At 44.2% G+C, this 23,164-nt stretch overlaps 1 protein-coding gene across 3 annotated transcripts in view; it reads right to left on the reverse strand.

Annotated features, from left to right (window-relative positions):
* PTPRE (protein tyrosine phosphatase receptor type E) overlaps positions 1–23,164 on the reverse strand; it is a 557,332-nt gene that overhangs the window by 321,349 nt on the left and 212,819 nt on the right. For all 3 annotated transcript variants that reach the window (XM_029610013.1, XM_029610014.1, XM_029610012.1), the window contains one exon: positions 16,461–16,573. In XM_029610013.1, coding sequence (XP_029465873.1) covers positions 16,461–16,569 — 109 coding nt within the window. In that variant the 5' untranslated portion in view covers positions 16,570–16,573. The remainder of the gene's footprint in view (positions 1–16,460; positions 16,574–23,164) is intronic.

The following is a 23,164-nucleotide window of genomic DNA, read 5'->3' on the forward strand; positions in this document are numbered from 1 at the left end:
TCCCATATTAGGAGTAACCATGCGGGGAAAAGGTTCTACGAATCATTGCAGACAGTGCACTGAAATCCTTAGTTCGGTGGTGGCCAAACAAAGCAAACAGAATGCTAGGAATTGCTGAGAAAGGAAAAGAGAATAAAATGGAGAGCATTATAATGCTTCTGTATAGATCACTGGTGTGTCCGCACCTTGAGTACTGCACATAATTCTGATCACCCCATCTCAAAAAGATATAGGGGAATTAGAAAAGGTACAGAGAAGGGCAACAAAAATGGTTATGGGATTGGAACAGTTCCCTTATGAAGAAAAGATGATTGAGGGGAAATATGATTGAGGTATGCATAATTATGAGTGGATTGCAACAAGTATCAGGTCGATCCAGTAAGGCCGCGGTAGAAACAGTGCTGTTTGCATTCTGGGAATTAGTGCTGTTTTGGTATGGCAAGTTTGCTATGTAAGTTAGAAATGTATGTTTTATTGGGTTTTGAGTTATTTCCAAAGTGCCTGGTAGTAGAGAGCTTATGATACATTTACTGAGGTGACTCCAGAATTTGTATATTATGTACATTGAGAGAATGCCTGGAGGGAAGGGGACAGAATGCCTGGAAGGAGGAGATGTGGGAGAAGGCAGAAAATTTGTGTCTGGTGCCTGAAGAGAGGGAGGAAGGAAAGGTGTCAGAGTGCCTGGAGAAAGGGAGAAGGAGAGATTATCTAGAAGGAGAAGAGGGAGAGACTGTCTGAGAGAGAGAGAGGATATAATAGATGGAGGGAAGAAGAAGGGGAAAATATATGGAGGAGGGGAAGGGCACCACTGACAACATTCGCCCAGGACATCATTTGCCCTAGAGCTGGCCCTAAGGGAGATTATGAGAACTGTGAAGGACAATGGAGTGAGAGATAGAGAAATAGATTGGGAAGAGGTGAGAAAGAAGGCAAAATAATAGAAAATGAGGAGAAATGGCAAGGCGAAAAAAGTAAAGAAACAGGGATAGGAGAGCTTGAAGGGGGATGTTGGAGAGAGTCAACTTGGTGACAATGAGGGATAAGGGAGTCAGAAAGGAGGCAGCAGTTGTAGGGTAAGCTTAACAGAGCTAGATATCTGGGGAATGGTGAGAAATGGCAATGGAAGGCAGTAAGGAAGGTAAAAGATGGAGAGGGGGGAGAACTGGAGGGGAGAAGAACAGGGTGAAATCTAGCTGTGAGAAAAAGGAGCAGAGAAATGGGATGAATGGAAAAGATCAGTGTTAGAGAGAATACATTGAGGGAAGGGATGGAGATGGTGGACAGAATGTCTAGAGGGAGGTGAACCCAAAGGGAGAGAGGAGAAAACATCTAGACGGAGGAAGAGAATGGGGATAGAGTGCTTAGAGAGAGGGGAGATAGGGGTGGATGGAGAGAGTGCCTAGAAAGAGGGGCAGAAGTAGAAGAGTGTGCCTAGGAGGGAGAAAGAGTGGAAAATGCCTGGAGGGAAGAGGAGAGACTGCCTAGAGAAGTGAGGGGGACAAAAGGACTGGAAAGAGACAGAATGCTAGGAGAAAGGAGATATTTCCTGGAGGAAGGGGGAGAAGAGGAAGAGAATGAATAGAGAGAGAGATAGAAGAGGGAAAGAATGCCTGGAGGGAGGGAGAAGGATGCGGAAGAATGTATGCAGGCGTGTTGCACCATTGTCAATTTTCAGCCAGGGTGTGATTTGCCCTAGAGCTGGCCCTGCTCCAAGGGCTGTCTGAAGTTACATCAGGAGACCGGGGTAGTAAACTACTGTCCGTCTGAGTGTCTTGTCTCCCAATCAATATACATTGTAGGGATGTGAATCATTTTTTGACGATTTAAAACAATCGTCAGATATATTTTAAATAGTCAAAAATCATTAGAGCCGCGATACAATAACAATTCCCCTGATTTATCGTCAAAAAATCGTAAATCGGGGTGGGGGGAGGGCGGGAAAACCGGCACCCTAAAACCCACCCCGACCCTTTAAAATAAATCCCCCACCCTCCCGAAACCCCCCAAAATGTTTTAAATTACCTGGGGTCCAGTGGGGGGGGGTGTCCCGGTGCGATCTCCCGCTCTCGGGCCACGGCTGCGTTAAAAGAAATGGCGCCGGTGGCCCTTTGCCCTTACCATATGACAGGGCAAAGGTAGCGCCGGCGCCATTTTAGAATATTGGCAATACGGCCCGCGTGCAGGAGGTCACTCCCGGACCCCCGCTGGACTTTTGGCAAGTCTTGTGGGGGTCAGGAGGCCCCCCCAAGCTGGCCAAAAGTCCCTGGGGGTCCAGCGGGGGTCCGGGAGCGATCTCCTGCACTCGTGACGTCGGGTGACAGGAACCAAAATGGCGGCAGTGCTACCTTTGCCCTGTCATATGGTAAGGGCAAAGGGCCACCGGCGCCATTTCTTTTAACGCAGCCGTGGCCCGAGAGCGGGAGATCGCGCTGGGACCCCCCCACTGGACCCCAGGTAATTTAAAACATTTTGAGGGGCTTCGGGAGGGTGGAGGATTTATTTTAAAGGGTAGGGGTGGGTTTTAGGGTGCCGGTTTTCCCGCCCTCCCCTGATTTACGATTTTTTACGATTTAAAAAAAACAAAAACCATGACGATCAGATTTCCCTCCCCCCCAGCCAAAATCGATCGTTAAGACAATCAATCACCCGATTCACATCCCTAATACATTGTATGGCACATGTATCACAGCATAAGAGTTCACTGACATGAGAAGAAAAGAGTAGAACCCCCATTATTTCACTCTGCAAACTGCAGCACTGACGCTGTTATTTCTGAGTGATTCTAACTGCTCTGGCTTTTGCAAAACCCAACCCACAGTTGAGGCTGCAACCTCAAACATCATTCAGTCAGCAGATCTCTGAGCCATTCAGTGAGATAAACTTCACACATATCAAACATCATTATTTTTATTTTTTTGCTGGTGCATGAGACTTTCATTTGATATTGATTTTGTTTTAAATCCTCATATGTTACTTGTCTTTTAAACCAATTCGCCTATGTTTCAAATCTTATTGGTTATGTAAAATATTCTTTTTTGAACATGTTTGTGGGGCTTGTGGGAGGGACTGTAGGGCCCTGAATCTGGGGAAGTATTTGAACAAGGCTTTGGAATATATTTTCTTCCTCCATTTTAAGGTAAAACAAACCTGCAACCCAAATCATTGCTAGACAGTGCTATACAGTAAAGATTCCCAAATGTTATTACTTCTTTTGTGACCCTTCATACTTGGCAAATAATATTTCCCCAGGGGGCTTTACATTACTCTCTGTGATGGGCCCCCTAAATTAAGGCCTCATCATTAAAAGTGACCTGGGAAGAGATTTTTGGATTCCAGGAGCCCCAGGATTTCTTGTAGGTTTATTTGGAGAAAATTATTATGTGTGCAGTACCAGTGAACCACCATTAGATGGCTCATAAAACCACTGCATGTTTGTTAATGTGGAGTTGCCATTGGGGTTAGAATGAAAATATATTCCTTTAAGAAGATAAGGGAAGAAGGATCTTCTAGGGGAAATATTTGGGACTACATAATGTTGGGTTCAAGGTTTGTTTGGAGGGGACGAAATTGGAGACAGCCACCTGAAGGCTAGTAAATCCGGGGACTACTCCTCCAGTGGAGAGAGCCCTGCAGGGACTTCCCCTCTGAAGGAGAAAGGTCTGAGGCTGAGGTTATGGTTCTTCCCAAGGGGAAACAACCAAGGGACCTGACCTGGGTCTAAGAGGAGGAATAGAGGTTTATGGATGGCCCCACAGCCCATGGAGGACCAGAGAAGAAGAGGACGTTGTGAGAGGAGTGTACCGAAAATGCTGGGAGAAATCCTTGGACACTGCCTACAGAAGAGTCACGGAGTTAAGGAGTTACTGGACCTAAGGAGAGGTGGTACCCTGTAGTCCAAGAGTGAGTACATAATGTAACTGGCGTTGATGTGGGTACTGAGAGGGAGTTGATGTACCCACGTTGATGGTAGAGTCGAGATGATGGAAATTCCAGAATTTGAAAATCACAAAAGAAATGTGGATCAACTTAGTTTTTAAGCAGAAGGCGTGAGGAGTATTTGAGTGTATTGTGGAGATGTAGGAAAAATCCTCTGATTTTCTGAGTCAGTGTTGGTAATTGTTAACTTGAGATTATAAAGCTGCATTTTGGCTGGGAAAACCCATGAACCCTGATTAAATCCATTTTTTCCCATCCTTTATCATCTTCTAAATATTTGCTAGCTGGTAATCCCAGAAATAAAAGTTTAGCTGTTTGTATTATCCACTGGAATGGATGTCATTTTTTTTGTAAAGGTCGATGCCAGAGTAAATAGTTTGGGATAGTAAAGAACAGGAGTTCGCAGAGGGGAGATCTAAGTGATGGGTTTCCCCGTTTCAGTGTAGAACAAGTCTCTGCCCCTCCTGCCTCCGGGCCCGGCTCCACTACACCATCTGCTAGACCCATTTCCTCATTTCTGAATCCTAGCCCAAGCGACCGGCACTCGGAGCCGGAACCTCTCACATTTTAGGTGCCCCATCTGAGAGGGGGGCTACATGCCTCAAAAAACATTTAGGAAGAGAGAAAACCAACTCATGCTACAATAATCCTCATATCATCCTCCAGATCAAAACACTGAAGCACTAAAGAAGTAAATCTATAACAGGGAAGACCTTCATTTTGTGTTTTTGAAATTTCCCTCAGTAGAGAATTTTTATCCTCATTTGCTGTTTTAATTCTAACTTTTAAAATGAAAACATCTCCCCTGGGTGATAGAGGATACTGTTTAAGTATTCAAAGATTTTATCAATCAGTCCAGGCCAAAATAAATGTACCATTGTATAAGGATTTACGAGCATACATGTAACATACTATCACAACAATTTTCAAAAGCCCACTTACTCGAGGAAAGTGCACTTACATGAGCAAACCCCAGTTTTACTGGAGTAAATGCTTTTTAAAATCAGGCCCTATGAAGATAAAACAACAATATAAGATTGCCATACTGGATCAGATCAAAGGTCCCTCAAGCCCAGTATCCTGTTTCCAACAGTGGCCAACCCAGGTCACAAGTACCTGGCAGGATCCCAAGGGGTAGAGAGATTCCATGCTGCTTATTCCAGGGATAAGCAGTGGTTTTCCACAATTCCACCTTTATAATGTTTATGGACTTTTCCGCCAGGAACTTGTCCAAACCTTTTCTAAACAAAGCAACTAGATTTCTACACTGGAACGGGGCACCAGCCATTAGGGGGTGGCAAAAAGCAGCCATATGGGGTCACGAGTGGAGCCCATCCCACTCAGAGTTGAGAAAAGCAGACACTCAACGGGCCGCAAGCAGCGCCCATCCTGCTCACGGTTGAGAGAAGCAGAGTCTCGGCGGCCTATGAGTGGCACCTCTTGTTTGTCTGGGTGTAAGAGTGAGAGGGAAGGTGTGTGCACGAGAGAGCAATGGTGTTGGTAGGAGAGAGGGAGGATCCCTGTCTAAGGGTGTTTGAATGAGACAAAGAACCTAAGTGTCGGGCCAATACAGTATGTATTTATTTATTTATTTGTTCAGTTTTATATACCGTCATTCGGTTCAGCCATCATAACGGTTTACAAAAATCAAACAGAGAATAAACCATTAAAAACACTGATGCATAAATTAATAGTGGAAAAGAAGAAGGGATCGGGGAGAGGTTGGTGGTGAAAAAGGGAGCATAAGGAAAAGAAGGGAAAAGGATAGTGCGCGCAATTCACTATGCAAATTAGGCCCAGCGGTAAAAACAGGTAAAAGGAGGCGCTAGGGACACTAGTGCGTCCCTAGCGCCTCCTTTTGGATTGGAGTGGCGGCTGTCAGCGGGTTTGACAGCCGATGCTCAATTTTGCAGGCATTGGTTCTCGAGCCCGCTGACAGCCATGGGTTCGGAAACCGGACGCCGGCAAAATTGAGCGTCCGGTTTTTGACCCGTGAGCCGTGGGCCAACTTCAAATTTTTTTTTTTTTTTTTTTACTTTTGGTAACTTTTGGGACCTCCGACTTAATATCGCCAAGATATTAAGTCGGAGGGTGCACAGAAAAGCAGTTTTTACTGCTTTTCTGTGCACTTTCCCGATGCCTGAAGAAATTAACGCCTACCTTTGGGTAGGCTCTAATTTCTGAAAGTAAAATGTGCGGCTTGGCTGCACATTTTCCTTTCTGAATCGCGCGGGAATACCTAATAGGACCATCAATATGCATCTGCATGTTGATGGCTCTATTAGGTTCGGGGGGGGGGTTTGGATGCGCGTTTTTGGCCCCTTACTGAATAAGGGGCAACGCTAGCGCGTCGAAAACGCGCGACCAATCGAGGGTTAACAGTGCACTCCGTCGGAGCACACTGTACTGTATCGGCCCGTGTGTGTGTAAGAGAGGGGGCCTGTCTGAGTGAATGAGGTCAAGGCCTTAGCTGGGGCCTGGACCAGGGGGGGGGCGGACACAAGGCAGAAAATTCACCTAGGGTGCCTAATACCCTTGCACCGGCCCTGCCTCCTGATGAGGTTGAGGCTTTACTTAAATGGTGATATTAACAAGATAACATTCCTGCAGTCAAAACGTAGAAATTTTTTCACTTAATGAGCTGGGTTGAATTTTGTTCTTCTCTTCCATATTTTTCAAATACATCATGAAAAAAAATTCCTAATGGTACAAAACATAATCAGGTGAATTTTCAAAGGAATTATGTATGTAAAGGTAATATACAATTGTAGCAATTTTCAAAACCCATTTACCTCTGTTAGGTGCACTTAACTTGTGTAAAACCTATTGACAATTTAATGGCATATATTGTAGCAATTTTCAAAAGCCCACTTATATGGGTAATGTGCATTTATACATGTAAAACCCTGTTTTAAGCATGTAAATGCTTTTGAAAATCAGGCTCAATGATGATAATAATAAAATGTTAAACCCAGTCAAGAATAAATAGCACCCTGAATGTCAGTATTATAATCACACAGGGATTCCAAATCTAAGGCTCCCCATCACATCAATATCTTCAGAACTGAAAAAATGTAAGAGAATCCAAGCTACTGTCACTGCCAAAACTGTCACTGCACAAGCAAGATATAAAATATAAAAATATGGAAAGTAGATTAGCAAACTACTTGTGAGGTTTGCAGCAATTATCAAAGGAAAATAATGCAGGTAGTTTTGCTTTGATTATTGACCCCCTGAAAAGTGCCCACACGTTTGCAGATGCTTTTTTCAGGAAAAACAAAATATATAGTTTTAAACATCCAAAATTATGTACGTAATGGTCTCCCCTCTTCTATGTTTTGACTGACGGAATGTTATCTCAATTTGTCTCTACTGCCAGCCGCTGTGAGATCGCACGTTTATGGAAAGACACCAGGACTCCCAAGATAGAGGACATTCACAACAGAGTGCGGAAAATTTATTTATTATCCAAAATTACAGCATTCAACAATAAGACAGTCTCCCGTTTTACATCGATTTGGCACCCTTACCAACAATGGCTTTCTGGGGGGCCGGGGGGAGCTTTGCCTTAAATATTATGTTAGCGGTAGGGGCCCTTCGCTTTTCATATTTTTTTTCTCTCTCTCTCGGGGGGGGAAACCCATAGGATCATATCTATGCTTTTGTGTGACTCCATGTATGCTCTGCTTTTCTAATTTCTTTTGTCATTGTGAAGCGTGGGGGCGTGGGGTGCTATATTCATTAAACATAAACAACTTGGTTTTGCTATTCTGTGATGTTTCACCTACAGTTGTTCCTGGCTCTGATTGCAGCTTTGTGCAGTTTCTTATGTATACTTCATTTTCTATTTGTATGGTCCGATCTGTAGGTTTCATTCTGTTGTTGTTTCAATAAAAACCTTTAATAACAAAAAAAAAAAACCACCACCAGGTAAAGCCTCCTTCTCATCAGGAGGCCTTACAGGGTCCCATGGTGTTATAGAAGTCTCAGATGCAGAGTATGAGACAGTTCCCCTAGTTTTCCCCTATAAACCTGAGCAGGACCAGACTAGACACCTGGTCCACTTTAAATATTCTAAAGGGAGAATGTGCCATGGGCTGAACCCTGCTGGGCATGAGGAGCTCAGAGGGCGGGACCAGTCAGTGGGAAATAAGAATATAAGCCCAGCTGGGATGGGGGGCACTCTGAGAAGTTGTGTGAAAAGAAGACTGCGAAGGCAGGCAGTAATTGTGAAGCTGAGTTTGCTGTTTTGATTTAATGAAGAAAAACTGTATAAGAAAAGGCTGGAGTCAGCGTGCTAAGTACTCCAGCCCAGAGGATTTTGCTCGGCCAGTCCTCACACTCAGAAACACAGGATGAATTCTTTCACTCGCATTTGCAAGAAAGTCATCCAGATATTATAGGAACCCCTACAAAATATGCAGGTAAAAGTACACCCGTTGACATATTTGCATATTTTTACATCTGTAGAGGGTGGGTACTAGTCAAACAGCCCATTTCCGTGGGCTTAGAAAGGAGTCAAGAAATGACAAGGAAGACAATGAACCTCCTAGGTGGATGTCCATGCTGCTATATGGGTAGCACCTGACCTGGATAGATAGTGCATTTATTAAAGGTCAATGCTGCCATTTCTGAAAAGACATAAAGCAGAGAACAACTCTATGTAAGCCCAGTTTGTACACAGTTACAAGTTAAAGTACAGGGAGACCTAAAGACAAGACTTTGCTCAACACTATACAGATCCCTCTCTTTCAGTTATTTAGAGGTACATATTCAATTGCTTTGTTGACTGGCTGTTTAGCCAATAAACCTATCCAGCTAACTTACAGGCCGATAAAGTACAGTGCACTCCAGTGGAGCGCACTGTTAACCCACATTTGGATGTGCGTTTACGACGCGCCAGCTTTACCCCTTATTCAGTAAGGGGTAATAGCGCGTCGAAAACGCGCATCCAAACCCCCCGAGACTAATAGCGCCCGCAACATGCAAATGCATGTTGATGGCCCTATTAGTCATTCCTGCGCGATACAGAAAGTAAAATGTGCAGCCAAGCCGCACATTTTACTTTCAGAAATCAGCGCCTACCCAAAGGTAGGCGCTGATTTCTGCCGGCAATGGGAAAGTGCACAGAAAAACAGTAAAATCTGCTTTTCTGTGCAACCTCCAACTTAATATCATGGTGATATTAAGTCTGAGGTCCCAAAAGTTAAAAATAGTCAAAAAAAAAAATTTTAAATGGGCCCGCGGCTCGAAAACCGGACACTAAATTTTGCCTAACCCGAGGCTGTCAGCGGGTTTGAGAACTGACGCCGGCAAAATTGAGCGTCGGCTGTCAAATCTGCTGACAGACGCCGCTCCTGTCCAAAAAGAGGCGCTAGGGATGCACTAGTGTCCCTAGTGCCGCCTTATACCCCGGGCCCTAATTTGCATAGGCCACTCTCCTGAATCGCGTGCCCAGGAGAGTGGCCTGTGCGCTCGTCCGCTCTCCCGCGACTTTTTCTGTATCGGCCTGTTAGCTTCTATATTCAGTGGTGCAGGTGTGCTGCTGAATGTACAGACTACCCTAAATTAGCCGGATAAGTCTATCCAACTAATTTTAGGACAGGTATCTGTGATGATCAGGCTTAGATGGATAAGTTATCTGGCTAACTCTGGATATCGGATATCTTATCCAGCTCCTCCCAGTTACACCCTAGCCCACCCACCACTTAGCCGGCTAACAGTTTAGCTGGATAAGTAGTTGTCTGGCAACCACTGATTCTGGGCTCATATTCAGCAACTGGCATTGAGTCGGATAAGATGAAACTTATCTGACTGGCACTGAATATGGACCTCTTAGTGGTTATATAGAACTGTGGTTCCAAATCTGGCCCGCAAGAACCCCAAGAGATCTTGATGTCTAAATAATATAATTGCATTAACAACCAAGTTAATATGCATATTTTGGTTATCCTGAGAGCTATAGGCTGGCACTGGGGGAGGAAGGGGGCAACAAGGGCAATTGTCAAGGTTCCCAATATTACACAGGGATCCTTGTAGGCCTGCTTTTAGCCTGCACATGGATGCACAGCCCTAGTTCAGAGCCAGATTTACAGGCCGATTCAGCACCTGTTTGGCCGCATGTTTTTGACGTGCGTTTTTGACGTGCATCTATTACCCCTTATACTATATGGGGTAACAGCGTCTTGAAAACGTGCGGCCAAACTCGCGAAAACTAATAGCGCTCATCAAATGCAATGCATGTTGATGAGCCTATTAGTTAGGCACCCAGGATACTGAAAGTAAAATATGCGGCCAAACCGCACAATTTACTCTCAGAAATTAACGCCTGCCAACTTAATATCATAGCGATATTAAGTCGGAGGTCCCAAAAGTAAAAAAACCTCCAAAACTTCAAAAAAAATTAATAAATAAAAATCTGTTCGCCGGTCCATATGTTTGAAAACGGACGCTCAATTTTGCCAGCATCCGTTTTCCGAACCCATGGCTGTCAGCGGGTTCGAAAACCAACGCCGGTAAAATAAAGTGTTGGTTGTCGGACCCGCTGACAGCCGCCGCTTCTGCTAATAAGGAGGTGCTAGGGACGCACTATTGTCTCCAGCACCTCCTTACTAGCGCCCGGCCTCATTTAAATAGAGAATCGCGTGCCCAGGAGAGGTGCCTGGGTGCGTTTTGGGAGAAATGGCGCTCAACACGGAGCGCCGGCTCTCCCGCACTTTATATTGAGTCGGCCTGTGTGGAAGGGAAGAACCTGTACCAGGACGGTCTTCTTTGAGGGAGGTGTTAGAGATAAAATCAGCATGCGACTTGTGAACCAGCATGCGATCAAGGCCTTGCAATGGCTCTGCCATCCCCACCCCTCATGAGTTTTCTTACAGGCCAAGCGCGTCGAAAACGCACGTCCAACCGCGCCCCCCCCCACCCCCGAAACTAATAGCGCTCGCAACATGCAAATGCATGTTGCGAGCGCTATTAGTTATTCCCGTGCGATACAGAAAGTAAAATGTGTAGCCAAGCCGCACATTTTACTTTCAGAAATTTCTGCTGGCACCGGGAAAGTGCACAGAAAAGCAGAAAAAAACTGCTTTTCTGTGCACCCTCTGACTTAATATCATGGCAATATTAAGTCGGAGGCCCCAAAAGTAAAAAAAAAAGTAAAAATGAAAGAAAAATAAATAAAAAAATCGGCCCACGGGTCGGAAGACGGACGCTCAATTATGCCGGCATCCGTTTTCCGAACCCGTGGCCGTCAGCGGGTTTGAGAACAGAAGCTGGCAAAATTGAGTGTCGGCTGTCAAACCCACTGACAGCTGCCGCTCCTGTCAAAAAGGAGGTGCTAGGGACGCGCTAGTGCATAGGCCCTAATTTGCATAGGCCACCCTCCTGAATCGCGCGCCCAGGAGAGTGGCCTGTGTGCGAACCGGGACAGCGGGCGCTCACCAGCTCTCCCGCGCGTTTTTCTGTATCGGCCTGTTAGTAAGCGTAAACTGGAGGGGACAGGGCTGCTGCAGGTTCTCTGATCATGCAGCAGCTCACAGGCCTTGAGTTGATTCCATGACCGACTGCCGCCACCTGCTGCTACTTCCACTCCCCCTCCCCCCCCCCCCAAACAAGATGTCTACCAGGCTCAGGACTGGAGAGAGATGATGGGTAAGGATCTAGAATCAGAGGATCTGAGGAGGAAAAGGCATTCATATTAGAGAAGTACAATTAGTGAATCACTAGGGGAAAATTAACCTGGAGGATCACTGGGAAAAAGAGGGGAATACAATTGGAGGATTGTCACAGTATGGGGGCGGGGGAAGTGAGGATTAGGGAATAAAGTTGGCAAAGATAAAATTAGAGGATTGCCAGGGAGAGATGGTAAAACTTTTTGTTGTGCCTTGGGAAGCAAAAAATATGAATACATGCCTGGCCTTTTCCTTACTTGCCCCCTCAGCCCACAATCAAGAGGAAGTAGGAAGAGGAGGGAGAAAACCTGGGTGGATGATGAGGACAGAGAAGGGGAGGAGGAGGAAGAGAACCTGGGATGAATGAGTAGAGGAAGGGGAGAGAGGATCCAGATTTGTGGGGGAAGTAGAGAGAAGGACTGGGATTCAGGAGGGGGGGGGGGGGAAGGCCAACTTCTTAGTTTCTGCCCTGAACCCCAGTATATCTAATATCAACTCTGCTTCTCAAGAATTGGGAGTCACTGATCTAGGGAAATACCAGTAAGAAACAGTTAAAGCCAATTTTGTTTCACAAGGAAAGACAAACCTTTTAGACCTTAAAATATCATTTCTCTGATCACGCAAAAATTCTAACCAGATCTCCACAGCCACTGATTTGCACGTTCTATATTTTGAACATTCACAGATGTAGACAGGATAATGTCCTCTACAAGAATATTGCACAGATTAGCAACTCTATGTAAAAAAAAAATCTACCCCCAGAGCTGTAAAACCTAGGGGCCAATGTACTAAGCTGCCAGATTTTCTGTGGCTTAGCGGCCCATTTTTACTAAACTTTGCTACGGATGCAAAGGAACTCCATAGCAAACTTTCATGAGACATTTAGCATGGGAAAGTCCAACAAAAGGATAACTGCACCTCACTGAAATGTAGTTACCTTATTTACAAAAAGCTGCCCACGGTTTGTGTGCCGATTTGCTAAAAAATCATAATTAATGAGCTGCTCTGCATGATCTAGCATCACAGCAGCTCATTAATTTTGAACTAAAGATTGGAATGTGACACATTAATATGGTGTTTCCCCTTTGTTGCTTATACTTGTATTAGAAACCATTGCCTTATCTGCTTGTAATTAATGTTTTTATTTGGTTCTTTCCAATGGACTGAAAGAATGGGTCTGTGTGTGCGTAACAGTTGAAGGAAAAAAGGGATGACTGGTGTGTTGTGAATGGTGCAGGGTATGAAAGATTGGATGAATAATTAAACAAGTTGATATAAGGGTGGGCTTATTGCTAACGTTTAATAACTAAAAATCATGGACACGCGAGATGCAACCTCTTATCATTGGTAACCTTATTTTTCGTTTGATGTTACATGATGGCTGAGTGGTTTAAGACACTGAAATTAAGTAATCCTTTTTCTCTGGGCTGGGTGCTCTGGATTCGTGGGTTTCAATCCCACCTCTGACTTGCTCGTCCTTGACAAACTAAAGAGTAGCAAATCACCTGGTCCGGATGGTATGCATCCTAGGGTACTGAAGGAACTCAAAAATGAAATTTCTGATCTATTAGTTAAAATTTGTAACCTATCATTAAAATCATCCATTGTACCTGAAGACTGGAGGGTGGCCAATGTAATGCCAATATTTAAAAAAGGCTCCAGGGGCGATCCGGGTAACTATAGACCAGTGAGCCTGACTTCAGTGCCGGGAAAAATAGTAGAAACTATTCTCAAGATCAAAATCGTAGAGCATACAGAAAGACATGGTTTAATGGAACACAGTCAACATGGATTTACTCAAGGGAAGTCTTGCCTAACAAATCTGCTTCATTTTTTTGACGAGGTTAATAAACATGTGGATAAAGGTGAACCGGTAGATGTAGTGTATTTAGATTTTCAGAAGGTGTTTGACAAAGTCCCTCATGAGAGGCTTCTACAAAAACTAAAAAGTCATGGGATAGGAGGCGATGTCCTTTCGTGGATTACAAACTGGTTAAAAGACAGGAAACAGAGAGTAGGATTAAATGGTCAATTTTCTCAGTGGAAAAGGGTAAACAGTAGAGTGCCTCAGGGATCTGTACTTGGACCAGTGCTTTTCAATATATATATAAATGATCTGGAAAGGAATATGACAAGTGAGGTTATCAAATTTGCGGCTGATACAAAATTATTCAGAGTAGTTAAATCACAAGCAGACTGTGATACATTACAGGAGGACCTTGCAAGACTGGAAAGTTGGGCATCCAAATGGCAGATGAAATTTAATGTGGACAAGTGCAAGGTGTTGCATATAGGGAAAAATAACCCTTGCTGTATTACACGATGTTAGGTTCCATATTAGGAGCTACCACCCAGGAAAAAGATCTAGGCATTATAGTGGATAATACTTTAAAATCATCAGCTCAGTGTGCTGCAGCAGTCAAAAAAGCAAACAGAATGTTAGGAATTATTAGGAAGGGAATGGTTAATAAAACGTAAAATGTCATAATGCCTCTATATCGCTCCATGGTGAGATCGCACCTTGAATACTGTGTACAATTCTGGTCGCTGCATCTCAAAAAAGATATAGTTGCGATTGAGAAGGTACAGAGAAGGGCAACCAAAATGATAAAGGGGATGGAACAGCTCCCCTATGAGGAAAGGCTGAAGAGGTTAGGGCTGTTCAGCTTGGAGAAGAGACGCTGAGGAAGGATATGATAGAGGTCTTTAAGTTCATGAGAGGTCTTGAACGAGTAGATGTGAATCGGTTATTTACACTTTTGAATAATAGAACTAGGGGGCATTCCATGAAGTTAGCAAGTAGCACATTTAAGACTAATCAGAGAAAATTATTTTTCACTCAATGTTCAATAAAGCTCTGGAATTTGTTGCCAGAGGATGTGGTTAGTGCAGTTAGTGTAGCTGGGTTCAAAAAAGGTTTGGATAAGTTCTTGGAGGAGAAGTCCATTAACTGCTATTAATCAAGTTTACTTAGGGAATAGCCACTGCTATTAATTGCATCAGTAGCATGGGATCTTCTTAGTGTTTGGGTAATTGCCAGGTTCTTGTGGCCTGGTTTGGCCTCTGTTGGAAACAGGATGCTGGACTTGATGGACCCTTGGTCTGACCCAGCATGGCAATTTCTTATGTTCTTATGTTTCATAATGTAATGGCAATATGTTGAACCATGTTTCTGAATGTTTGTTGTATCGTGCATTTTTATACAATAAAAGTTATTGAAAAAAAATCATGTATAGCAAACTACATGCAAAATTTTACTATTTGTAATCCGGCAAGGCTACATAACCTTTTGCAAAAACATGCAAACTCAGAAATGCTAGTGTTTTTGGGAGTTTTTCAATATTTTGCAGTTTAGTACAGAGACCTTCTAATGTTAATCCAGATAGTCTCTTTGTTGCTCTTAGAGAAAACAATTTATCTTCATGATTCCTGTATGGCCCTTTAAAATAATTGTATAGTACAATTAAATCTCCACTTTCTTTTTATGAGGAATAATGGCATAATCTGAGTCTTCGCAAGAGTGTACATGCCAATTTGAAATCAGTGAGGCAGAATAAATACTATTTAGAAATCAGAGGTGCTAAAATTTAGCGTAAAATTGCTAAAGAGATCCACAGACCATGGAACAGCTTGTCAGGTGCACATAAAATGACCTCCCAATAGGGAGTTATTTTCAGGCTGGCTGCATATCTACAAAGTCTGAGTGCTTTTTACCCTTGGACTTTGAGCTACAGTAATTTTGAAAGTGAACACATGTGAAAATCACCTAAGGAAATTTACTTTCACACATTGACACCTGCTATTTTTGTACTGGTAATTTTTCTGACTAAAAATATGCACATACTTTTGGAAATTAAAAAATATCCGTTTAGTTCCAAACCACAACCCCAGTTACACGTGCCCCAACTATGGGCAAATGTACGTGCTTAACGACACTTTGCACATACGTTTATGCACATACAGGGTAGGCAATCTTCAAGAACCTCATTTCCACAGGTATCTATGGAGATGGCTTTGAAAATAACTTTCCCTAAGAGCAATTTTCAAAGACGTTTACTCAGCTAAATGGCTACTTACTGTGTAAAAGGGATTTCTGAAAATTGCTCACCCAGTAGTCGGGTACAAGTAAACGCATGGTTGTGCCACAATTCATGCACTTTTATCTGCACTATAGTGGAGGAGTTCCTGATGCAGGACTAGGTCAAGGGGACCAAAGCAATGCACATAAGTCCGAATTTTAAAAGCCCTATGCTCGTAAAATTTGAGGGTTAAGTGCATGGCCGAGGAAGTGTGCACTGGCAGCCGGCGCTCATATCTTACTTCTTACTTAGCTAGGGGAGCTTTAGGGGACAGGGTGGAGAGAGGAAATGGGAGGAAAGTTAGGTAGGGAATAAGGAAGTTCCCTCCCACTCCGCGGAGGAGGAAACCCACCCACACATGCGCGTACAGACATTAAAATCCAGCACACATGTGCACGCAGAAATTGTATTTTATAACATGCGTGCGTCGATGCATGCATGTTATAAAACAGCCGCATCCATGTGCACACATGGACACATGTGGGCGTGCCTTTTAAAATCAACCCCTATGTGCGTTATTTTGGTCGAAACAATTGTGCCCAGAAAAAGTAGATGCAAATTTCTGTGGGTACTTTTTCCGGGGGCAGTTTTCAAAGGGAAAGTATGCACCTACTTTCCCCATTGAACACTGGTGCACAATCCATGGGTGAAAGATTCCCTGGATTTTTCACCTACCCCCACAATTTTGAAAATTGCCTCCTAGCTAGAACAGCTGTCCTATTTTCAGTAACTCAAATGAATTGCTTGTCAAAATAAGAATCAGACATTTTCTTACTCATATTTTCAGCGCTAGATGGGGTGGTAACATTGCTGTCAGTCCATGTTTCAGGAAAATTTAGGAAGATAATGCATTGAAGCAATAGCGAATAAAATTGTTCCATCATGGTTCTGTGGGGGGAAAGAAAAAGAAGAAAAACAGCAATAATTATTAAAATTAGCATCTAGCAGAAATTAACAGCTAATAATCTTGTTTTGACTAGCTTCCGAAAGGCTAAATAATCTGTGCCAGTACGTACCTCAGTGAGTAGCTGCTTCCATAATTTTGGGCCAATATAAAAGAGATCCCTTGTACTGCCTGACCAGGCGAGCAGGGATGGCTGAGTTAACAAAGAAGTCTCAGTGGTCTCAGAGGGTATAAGCCACCTAGCAGTCTCTCAGATACCTGGGACCCATACCCCTTAGAGATTTAAAAGCATGGCACATAATCTTAACAGTTATTCCATATTAAAAAGAAAGCCAGTGCAGCTTTTCAAGAACTGAAGGCATACTTGTCAATTACAAGATAAAAGTCAGTTTGAATTTAGAAAGAATCATGACATAGAGACCTTACTGTTATCCTTTTTGGATGATATTTATTGTAGTTTAGATCATCAAAAATCTGGAAGAATTGTCCAACTAGACATATCTTCTGCATTTGATACTATTCGTTATATCAAATTGGTAGACAGACTGTGGAAGATAGGAATAGGAGGGCTGGTTTCACAATGGTTTTCATCTTTTCTTTGAGATAGAATGCAGCAGGTTTTGTGACAGAATAAATCCTCCTTTTGGTTTTCAATCACCTTAAGGGTACCACAAAGTTCAACACTTTCCGCTGTCTTATTCAATATTTTCATGTCCATTTTAGAGTTATTTTACACAATATACACAGATGATGTGCAATCTTATATTCCCTGTGAATGTGAAGGTTTTTTAATTTAAAGAATTTAACATCTGGTTTTAGTGCTAAAGGATTGGCTAGATGGCAATGGACTGATGCTTAACCGTAATAAGATCGCTATTCTGTGGATGGGAATGAAAGTTGAAGATGATCAGGCAGATGATAAATAAGGTTAATGATGTATTCCCACACAAGAGCCAGGAATTTCCACCCAAAATGACACAAACCACAACAAAGGAAACTCCAGAAATGAACCGGTTACTGATGCTATCTTAGAGGAAATTTAAACAGTATGAGCTTCTTAAATATATTTAGTGACGCATCAGCGAGCCTGACAGCGTGCCCTACAACAAATGGATCGCCCGGACAGCTCCGTCATTTGCATTTCATATAAGAAAGAAAAACATTTTTTAAGTCTTTTTTCTTTGCAAATAAAAGTAACAGCAGCCAATGTTTTGCATTAAAGCTTCGTCAGGAGCACCACGATCGCACAGTCAACAATCATGGAGCTGTCCGGGCGGTCCGTTTGTTACAGGGCACACCGTAAGGCTTGCTGAAGCGTAACTAAATACATTTAAGAAGTTCATACTGTTTAAATTTATCGTGAGAAAGGTTAATGATGATTAACGTAAGTAAGAATTTTAGGAGTGTGTTTAGATTTGGGGTTGACATTTTTAGCTTAGGCAAAAAGCGTGACAAGGAATGCATTTTTTAAGCTATGAGTTTTGAGGCATTGAGAAAATTATCAGAGTGGCAAGATTTTTGTATGGTTATACAGGCAATGGTTTTGTCTCATTTGGATTATTTCAATGCCTTATATGACGGACTACCAAAGTTTATGATTTGTGTATTACAACTTGTGCAAAATGCATCATCAAGGATAGTTTGGGTTTCCGTGGGGGAATGGGACTCTTCGCTGGTTGCCTATCGATAAGAGAACAGTTTTTAAATTGTTGACATTAATTCATAAAACCATGTATAAGGAGAATTTTTGTTTGTCTGAAAAACTTACTAGATATGTCACTTTACATAGCATGCATTCCTCTTCTCGATGCTCGCTTTTCCCTCTGCAAATATTTGTTGTTTACAAAGGACATAACCTAGAGTGTTTTCTTTGATGGCCCCTTATTTATGGAATTCCTTACCACTACACATCTGTGGGGAACATGACTATTTGAAATTCAACATCCAGTTTAAAACCATTTTATTTATACAAGCATTTGAAGAATAATACTTTTAATCTTGACTATTTTAACTGTTTTGTTTTATGTGCATTTATTGTGTATATGATTTGGTATCTGTGATGAGTATTGTAGAATTGTGGAATACAAGGTATTAAATAAATAAATTACACCTAGTAATCAGTTATTATGACCACCGGCCGCGGCAAACCGCGACCGGGGCCAGTCACTCACCCTAGCACCGGGGCCGAACGCCGATGCTGAGGCCGGCGTCGGCGGTTCCTTCTGTAGCAGTGGCTGCTGCATCAACATGGCCGCGGCGTCTTCCCCGCGCGGCTATGCTCCGCCCCCTGAAGTTCCCTAGGGCCGCGCGGGTGGCTATAGTCTAGATTTAAAGGAACCCCTACTGAAAGTAGGATGGTTCCTTCCTGCTAGCCCCAATCTTCAGGGACCTATTTAAGGCAAGGTCTGAGCCTTCAGACCTTGCCTTGGCTTCTTGGCTCCTGTGTTTGTCCCTGATCGTGGTTCCTGCTTGTTTCCTCCGTACTTGATCTCTGGACTGGCTGCGGTACTTTCTGGCTCTCGACCCCTGGACTGTCTGCAGTACTCTCTGGCTCTCGACCCCTGGACTGGCTGCGGTACTTTCTGGCTCTCGACCCCTGGACTGTCTGCGGTACTCTCTGGCTCTCGACCCCTGGACTGGCTGCGGAACTTTCTGGCTCTCGACCCCTGGACTGGCTGCGGAACTTTCTGGCTCTCGACCCCTGGACTGGCTGCGGAACTTTCTGGCTCTCGACCCCTGGACTGGCTACGGAACTTTCTGGCTCTTGACCCCTGGCTTGGCTGCTGAGCGCTCCTTGGTCCTGGCTCTTTGACCTGCTGAAGGCGTCAGCATCTGCTCTCTCGACCTGCTGAAGGCATCAGCGTTTGCTCTCTCGACCCGTTGGAGACGCCAGCTATCTGGAAAACACGACCTGCAGGAGGTGCCTGCATCCAGATCTTCTTCAACCCTACAAGCAATTCTTAGAACTGGCCTCGCCTTCCGACGGTGGGCCTAACGGACATCACCAGACCAAGGGTCCACTCCACCAGTCATAACATCAGTTGAGCAGCTGCATTCTGCACAAGCTGAATGTTGAAGTCGTGGACCCTTGGACCGAGGTAGAGATATAAGAACATAAGAAATTGCCATGCTAGGTCAGACCAAGGGTCCATCAAGCCCAGCATCCTCTTTCCAACAGAGGCCAAACCAGGCCACAAGAACCTGGCAAGTACCCAAACACCAAGAAGATCCCACGCTACTGATTCCAGTAATAGCAGAGGTCATTCCCTAAGTCAACTTGATTAACAGCGGTTAATGGACTTCTCCTCCAAGAATTTATCCAAACCTTTTTTAAACCCAGCTACACTAACTGCACTAACCACATCCCCTGGCAACAAATTCCAGAGCTTAATTGTGCATTGAGTGAAAAAGAATTTTCTCTGATTAGTCTTAAATGTGCAATTCCTGGTGCAACCTGCATGGAGGTGCCTTGCAGATCCCCACCATCAGCTGGCGGATACAGCTGGCAGATACTGGAGCTTTGCCTTTAACAGCCCATGTTCCCCTTGGGTTGAACCTTTGGGTGCAGAGGCCAGCAGGTCTTAGCTGGGGGCCTCTGCTGATGGTAGTGAGATCCGGTGCCACTTGATCAGAGAGGAAATAGGTCAGGCAAAACCAGAATCATGCAGAGGTCAGTGGCAGGTGGTGTTCGAGAATGTCCAGGAGGCAGGCAGTGGTCAGAGGCAGGAGGCAGTACAGAAGAATCCAAAAGTTGGGCCAAGGTCAATACCAGGTATCTGCCGAAGGGAAAGTGGGATAGGCAGAGCAGGAAGGCAAGAAGCAGAATAGGCAGGCAGGAACAACTGAAGAACTGAAGACATGCCTACAGGAAAAAAGGATGAAGACAAGACCACTAGAACTGAAGATGAAGACAATGACTGGAGGACGAGGACACAGGAACTGGATAATAAACAAATGCTGAAGCAACTTGCACTACTAAATAGTAGAGAGACATTTTGCCCAAGTGTGGAGGTGATGGTCTTAAGGCCATTTATAGGTCTTGGGGTGTGATTTCATCATCCTGCACTGCAGGGCTTTTCCTGTCGCAAACTCTTAAACTCCTCGGCATCAGCTGCATGCACGCCTAGGGGGAAGCATGGCAGCAGTGAGTCAGTGGTGTCCAGCTGTGAAGAAAACCAGCAATATATTGCTGTGAAGAGGAAGTGGAGCCAGCCAAAGGGAAGAGTAGCATCCCGCCGCAGAGATATGTAGTCATGGCCGAGGCCCGGTTTGGAAGGTGAGGACGGCGGTTCGCAGGGTTAGCCCACGGACTGCAGAACACAACTTTATCCCCCTCTTAAGCCCTCTCCATGAGGCTCTGGGCTTCTTTGGGTGCCCATTGGTGAAATTTCCTTAAGAGGATACGGTCCAGGATGCTGGAGGCAGGCTTCCAGGAGTTTTCTTCCATAGTTTTCCCAGAATATAAGATATTCACTTTTCCTGCCCCTGCAGCGGGAATCTCAGATTTCCAGGAGAGAACAGGACAATGCATCATTCTTACAAAAAAGGGAAAAACATAATTTTCAGATTGGGGATAAACACATAAGCCCCTAGGGAGTTCAATTGCTATGTAGAACCATCCAAGGAGGGACATGTTGGGGGAATTCCATTATCATTTAGGTTGGGGAATGCCTTCTTTAATAAGAACGTTTTTAGGGCTTTTTAAAAGAAAGATCTTTCTCGGAGACATCTTACTTCCTTTGGGAGGCTGTTCCACAGGAAAGGTCCTGCAGAGAAGAATGCATGTTCTCTGGTTTCCTCAAGATGGGTGAACTTTGGAGGTGGGGCATCTAGTACCATTAAGTTAGATGATCTGAGTGATTGGGAGGGGACGTGGATTTTTATTGTTGAGGAGAACTATGGGGAATGTAAATTGTGGATCGAGGAGTGTATGATCAAGGCAAGCTTGATTTGTACTCGGTAAGAGACAGGGAGCTAGTGTACAGTTTTGAATACAAGAGAGATGCGAGTCTTACTGCCGAGTTTTGTATGATCGGTAGTGGGTGGGTTGCATAGAAAGGTAGACCTATCAGGGGGGAGTTACAGTAGTCTATCCTGCAGAATAGTAGAGATTGAAAGACCGACCTGAAGTCAGAGTGTTCGAGAAGGGGCTTAAGGTGATGGATCAAGCATAGGTTGTAGTAGGAGTTGTTGTGTAGGGAGCTATCTCATGTTTACTATTGATACACCAACTATGAATTATAATAACCATGTATAGGCCATATTCTGAAGGGCCCCAAAAAGGCACTGTCACAGCAAGAGAAGGAACTTTTGCCCAGGTGAACTTTAAAACCTTGTCTCTGTGGAAGAGACCTTGTCCTGATACACTGAAGGATACCTTATCAGATGTGCCTATTTGTCAGTTCCTGTGCAAATATAAAGCAGAGAGGCAAAGGCTTAAGAACCTAAGCAAGTGTCAGGGATGGCCAGGCAAACAGATGTCAAAAAGACTCTCACCCTTAGAGAGGGGGAGCAGCCTGAGACAGAGAAAAAACACTCTGACACACTGCTTGGCATACAGATGTGGCATTTCTCCCCCCGAAGGAATGGGGGTGGGGGGGAAGAACTGCAACGCAGCAAAAGACCCTCCACTCACCACAAGGTTATGTACAAGGTTATGCATATTCATCAGACAGGGTGGCAATGAAGAAGAGAGGAGGCGCAAACCCTGAATGCAAACCCTGGGAGAGAAGGCACAGAAAGGAGCCCCTGGGGAGAGTGAAGAAATGACGAAAGAGAGCACAAACCCTGGGAGAAAACCTGGAGCCTGTGCCAAGATATCCCTAAAAGCAAAGGGGGGCCCAGAAGCAAACCAGCCCTCCCGGCTATCGAGAAGGGAGAAAACCAGGATTGGCCAGGTGAATGGAGAGAGGAGATCCCCAGCTCAGGCGTGGAGAGTGACACGGAGTCATAGATGCTGAAGGATGCGAACCAGCCCAAACAGCTGGCAAGCACCAGAGCAGAAGCTAGCCTCCTTCCTGCACGGCCTGCCCACTCTGCCAGCACCAAGACCAGGAAGCAAGCCTCTCCGCTGCCCACATTCTCCAGCTCTCCAGCCGGTACCTGCTTCACAGGTAAACTGAGGTATCACCTTAAGTTGGAATCAGGGGTAAGTAAGTTAGCCATAAGACGTTAATATCTTAAGCAAGCTAAAGTTTATGACATGTGTGAAACTACCCATGATAGAATTATTATTTTCTAAATGCACAGAGGCAGGCAATCGGGTAAAGTAAGTGAAATCTCATCACCAGACCACAGTAGTGCTCTTTCACCCAGCATGGCAATGGGGCTTCTGCTGACCTAGGCTTGGAGTCATGGCTGAGAAAGTAATCAGTTTTCTGCTGTGTCAGGGAAGGCAGAGAGGACGCTGAAGGAAAAACCTGCAGTCTATCCTTCTTCATCACTAGCATGATTGAAAAAGAAAACAGTAAGAGAAAAATTTGCCAAAGAAACAGACACTAAGGCAGCTGCTCATGCTGCCATCTTGACTCCTCCTGTTGCCCATAGTCTTTGATAGCACTAAAACAGATTTGGTT

Source organism: Rhinatrema bivittatum, chromosome 7, assembly GCF_901001135.1.
Source record: "Rhinatrema bivittatum chromosome 7, aRhiBiv1.1, whole genome shotgun sequence".
NCBI lineage: Eukaryota > Metazoa > Chordata > Amphibia > Gymnophiona > Rhinatrematidae > Rhinatrema > Rhinatrema bivittatum.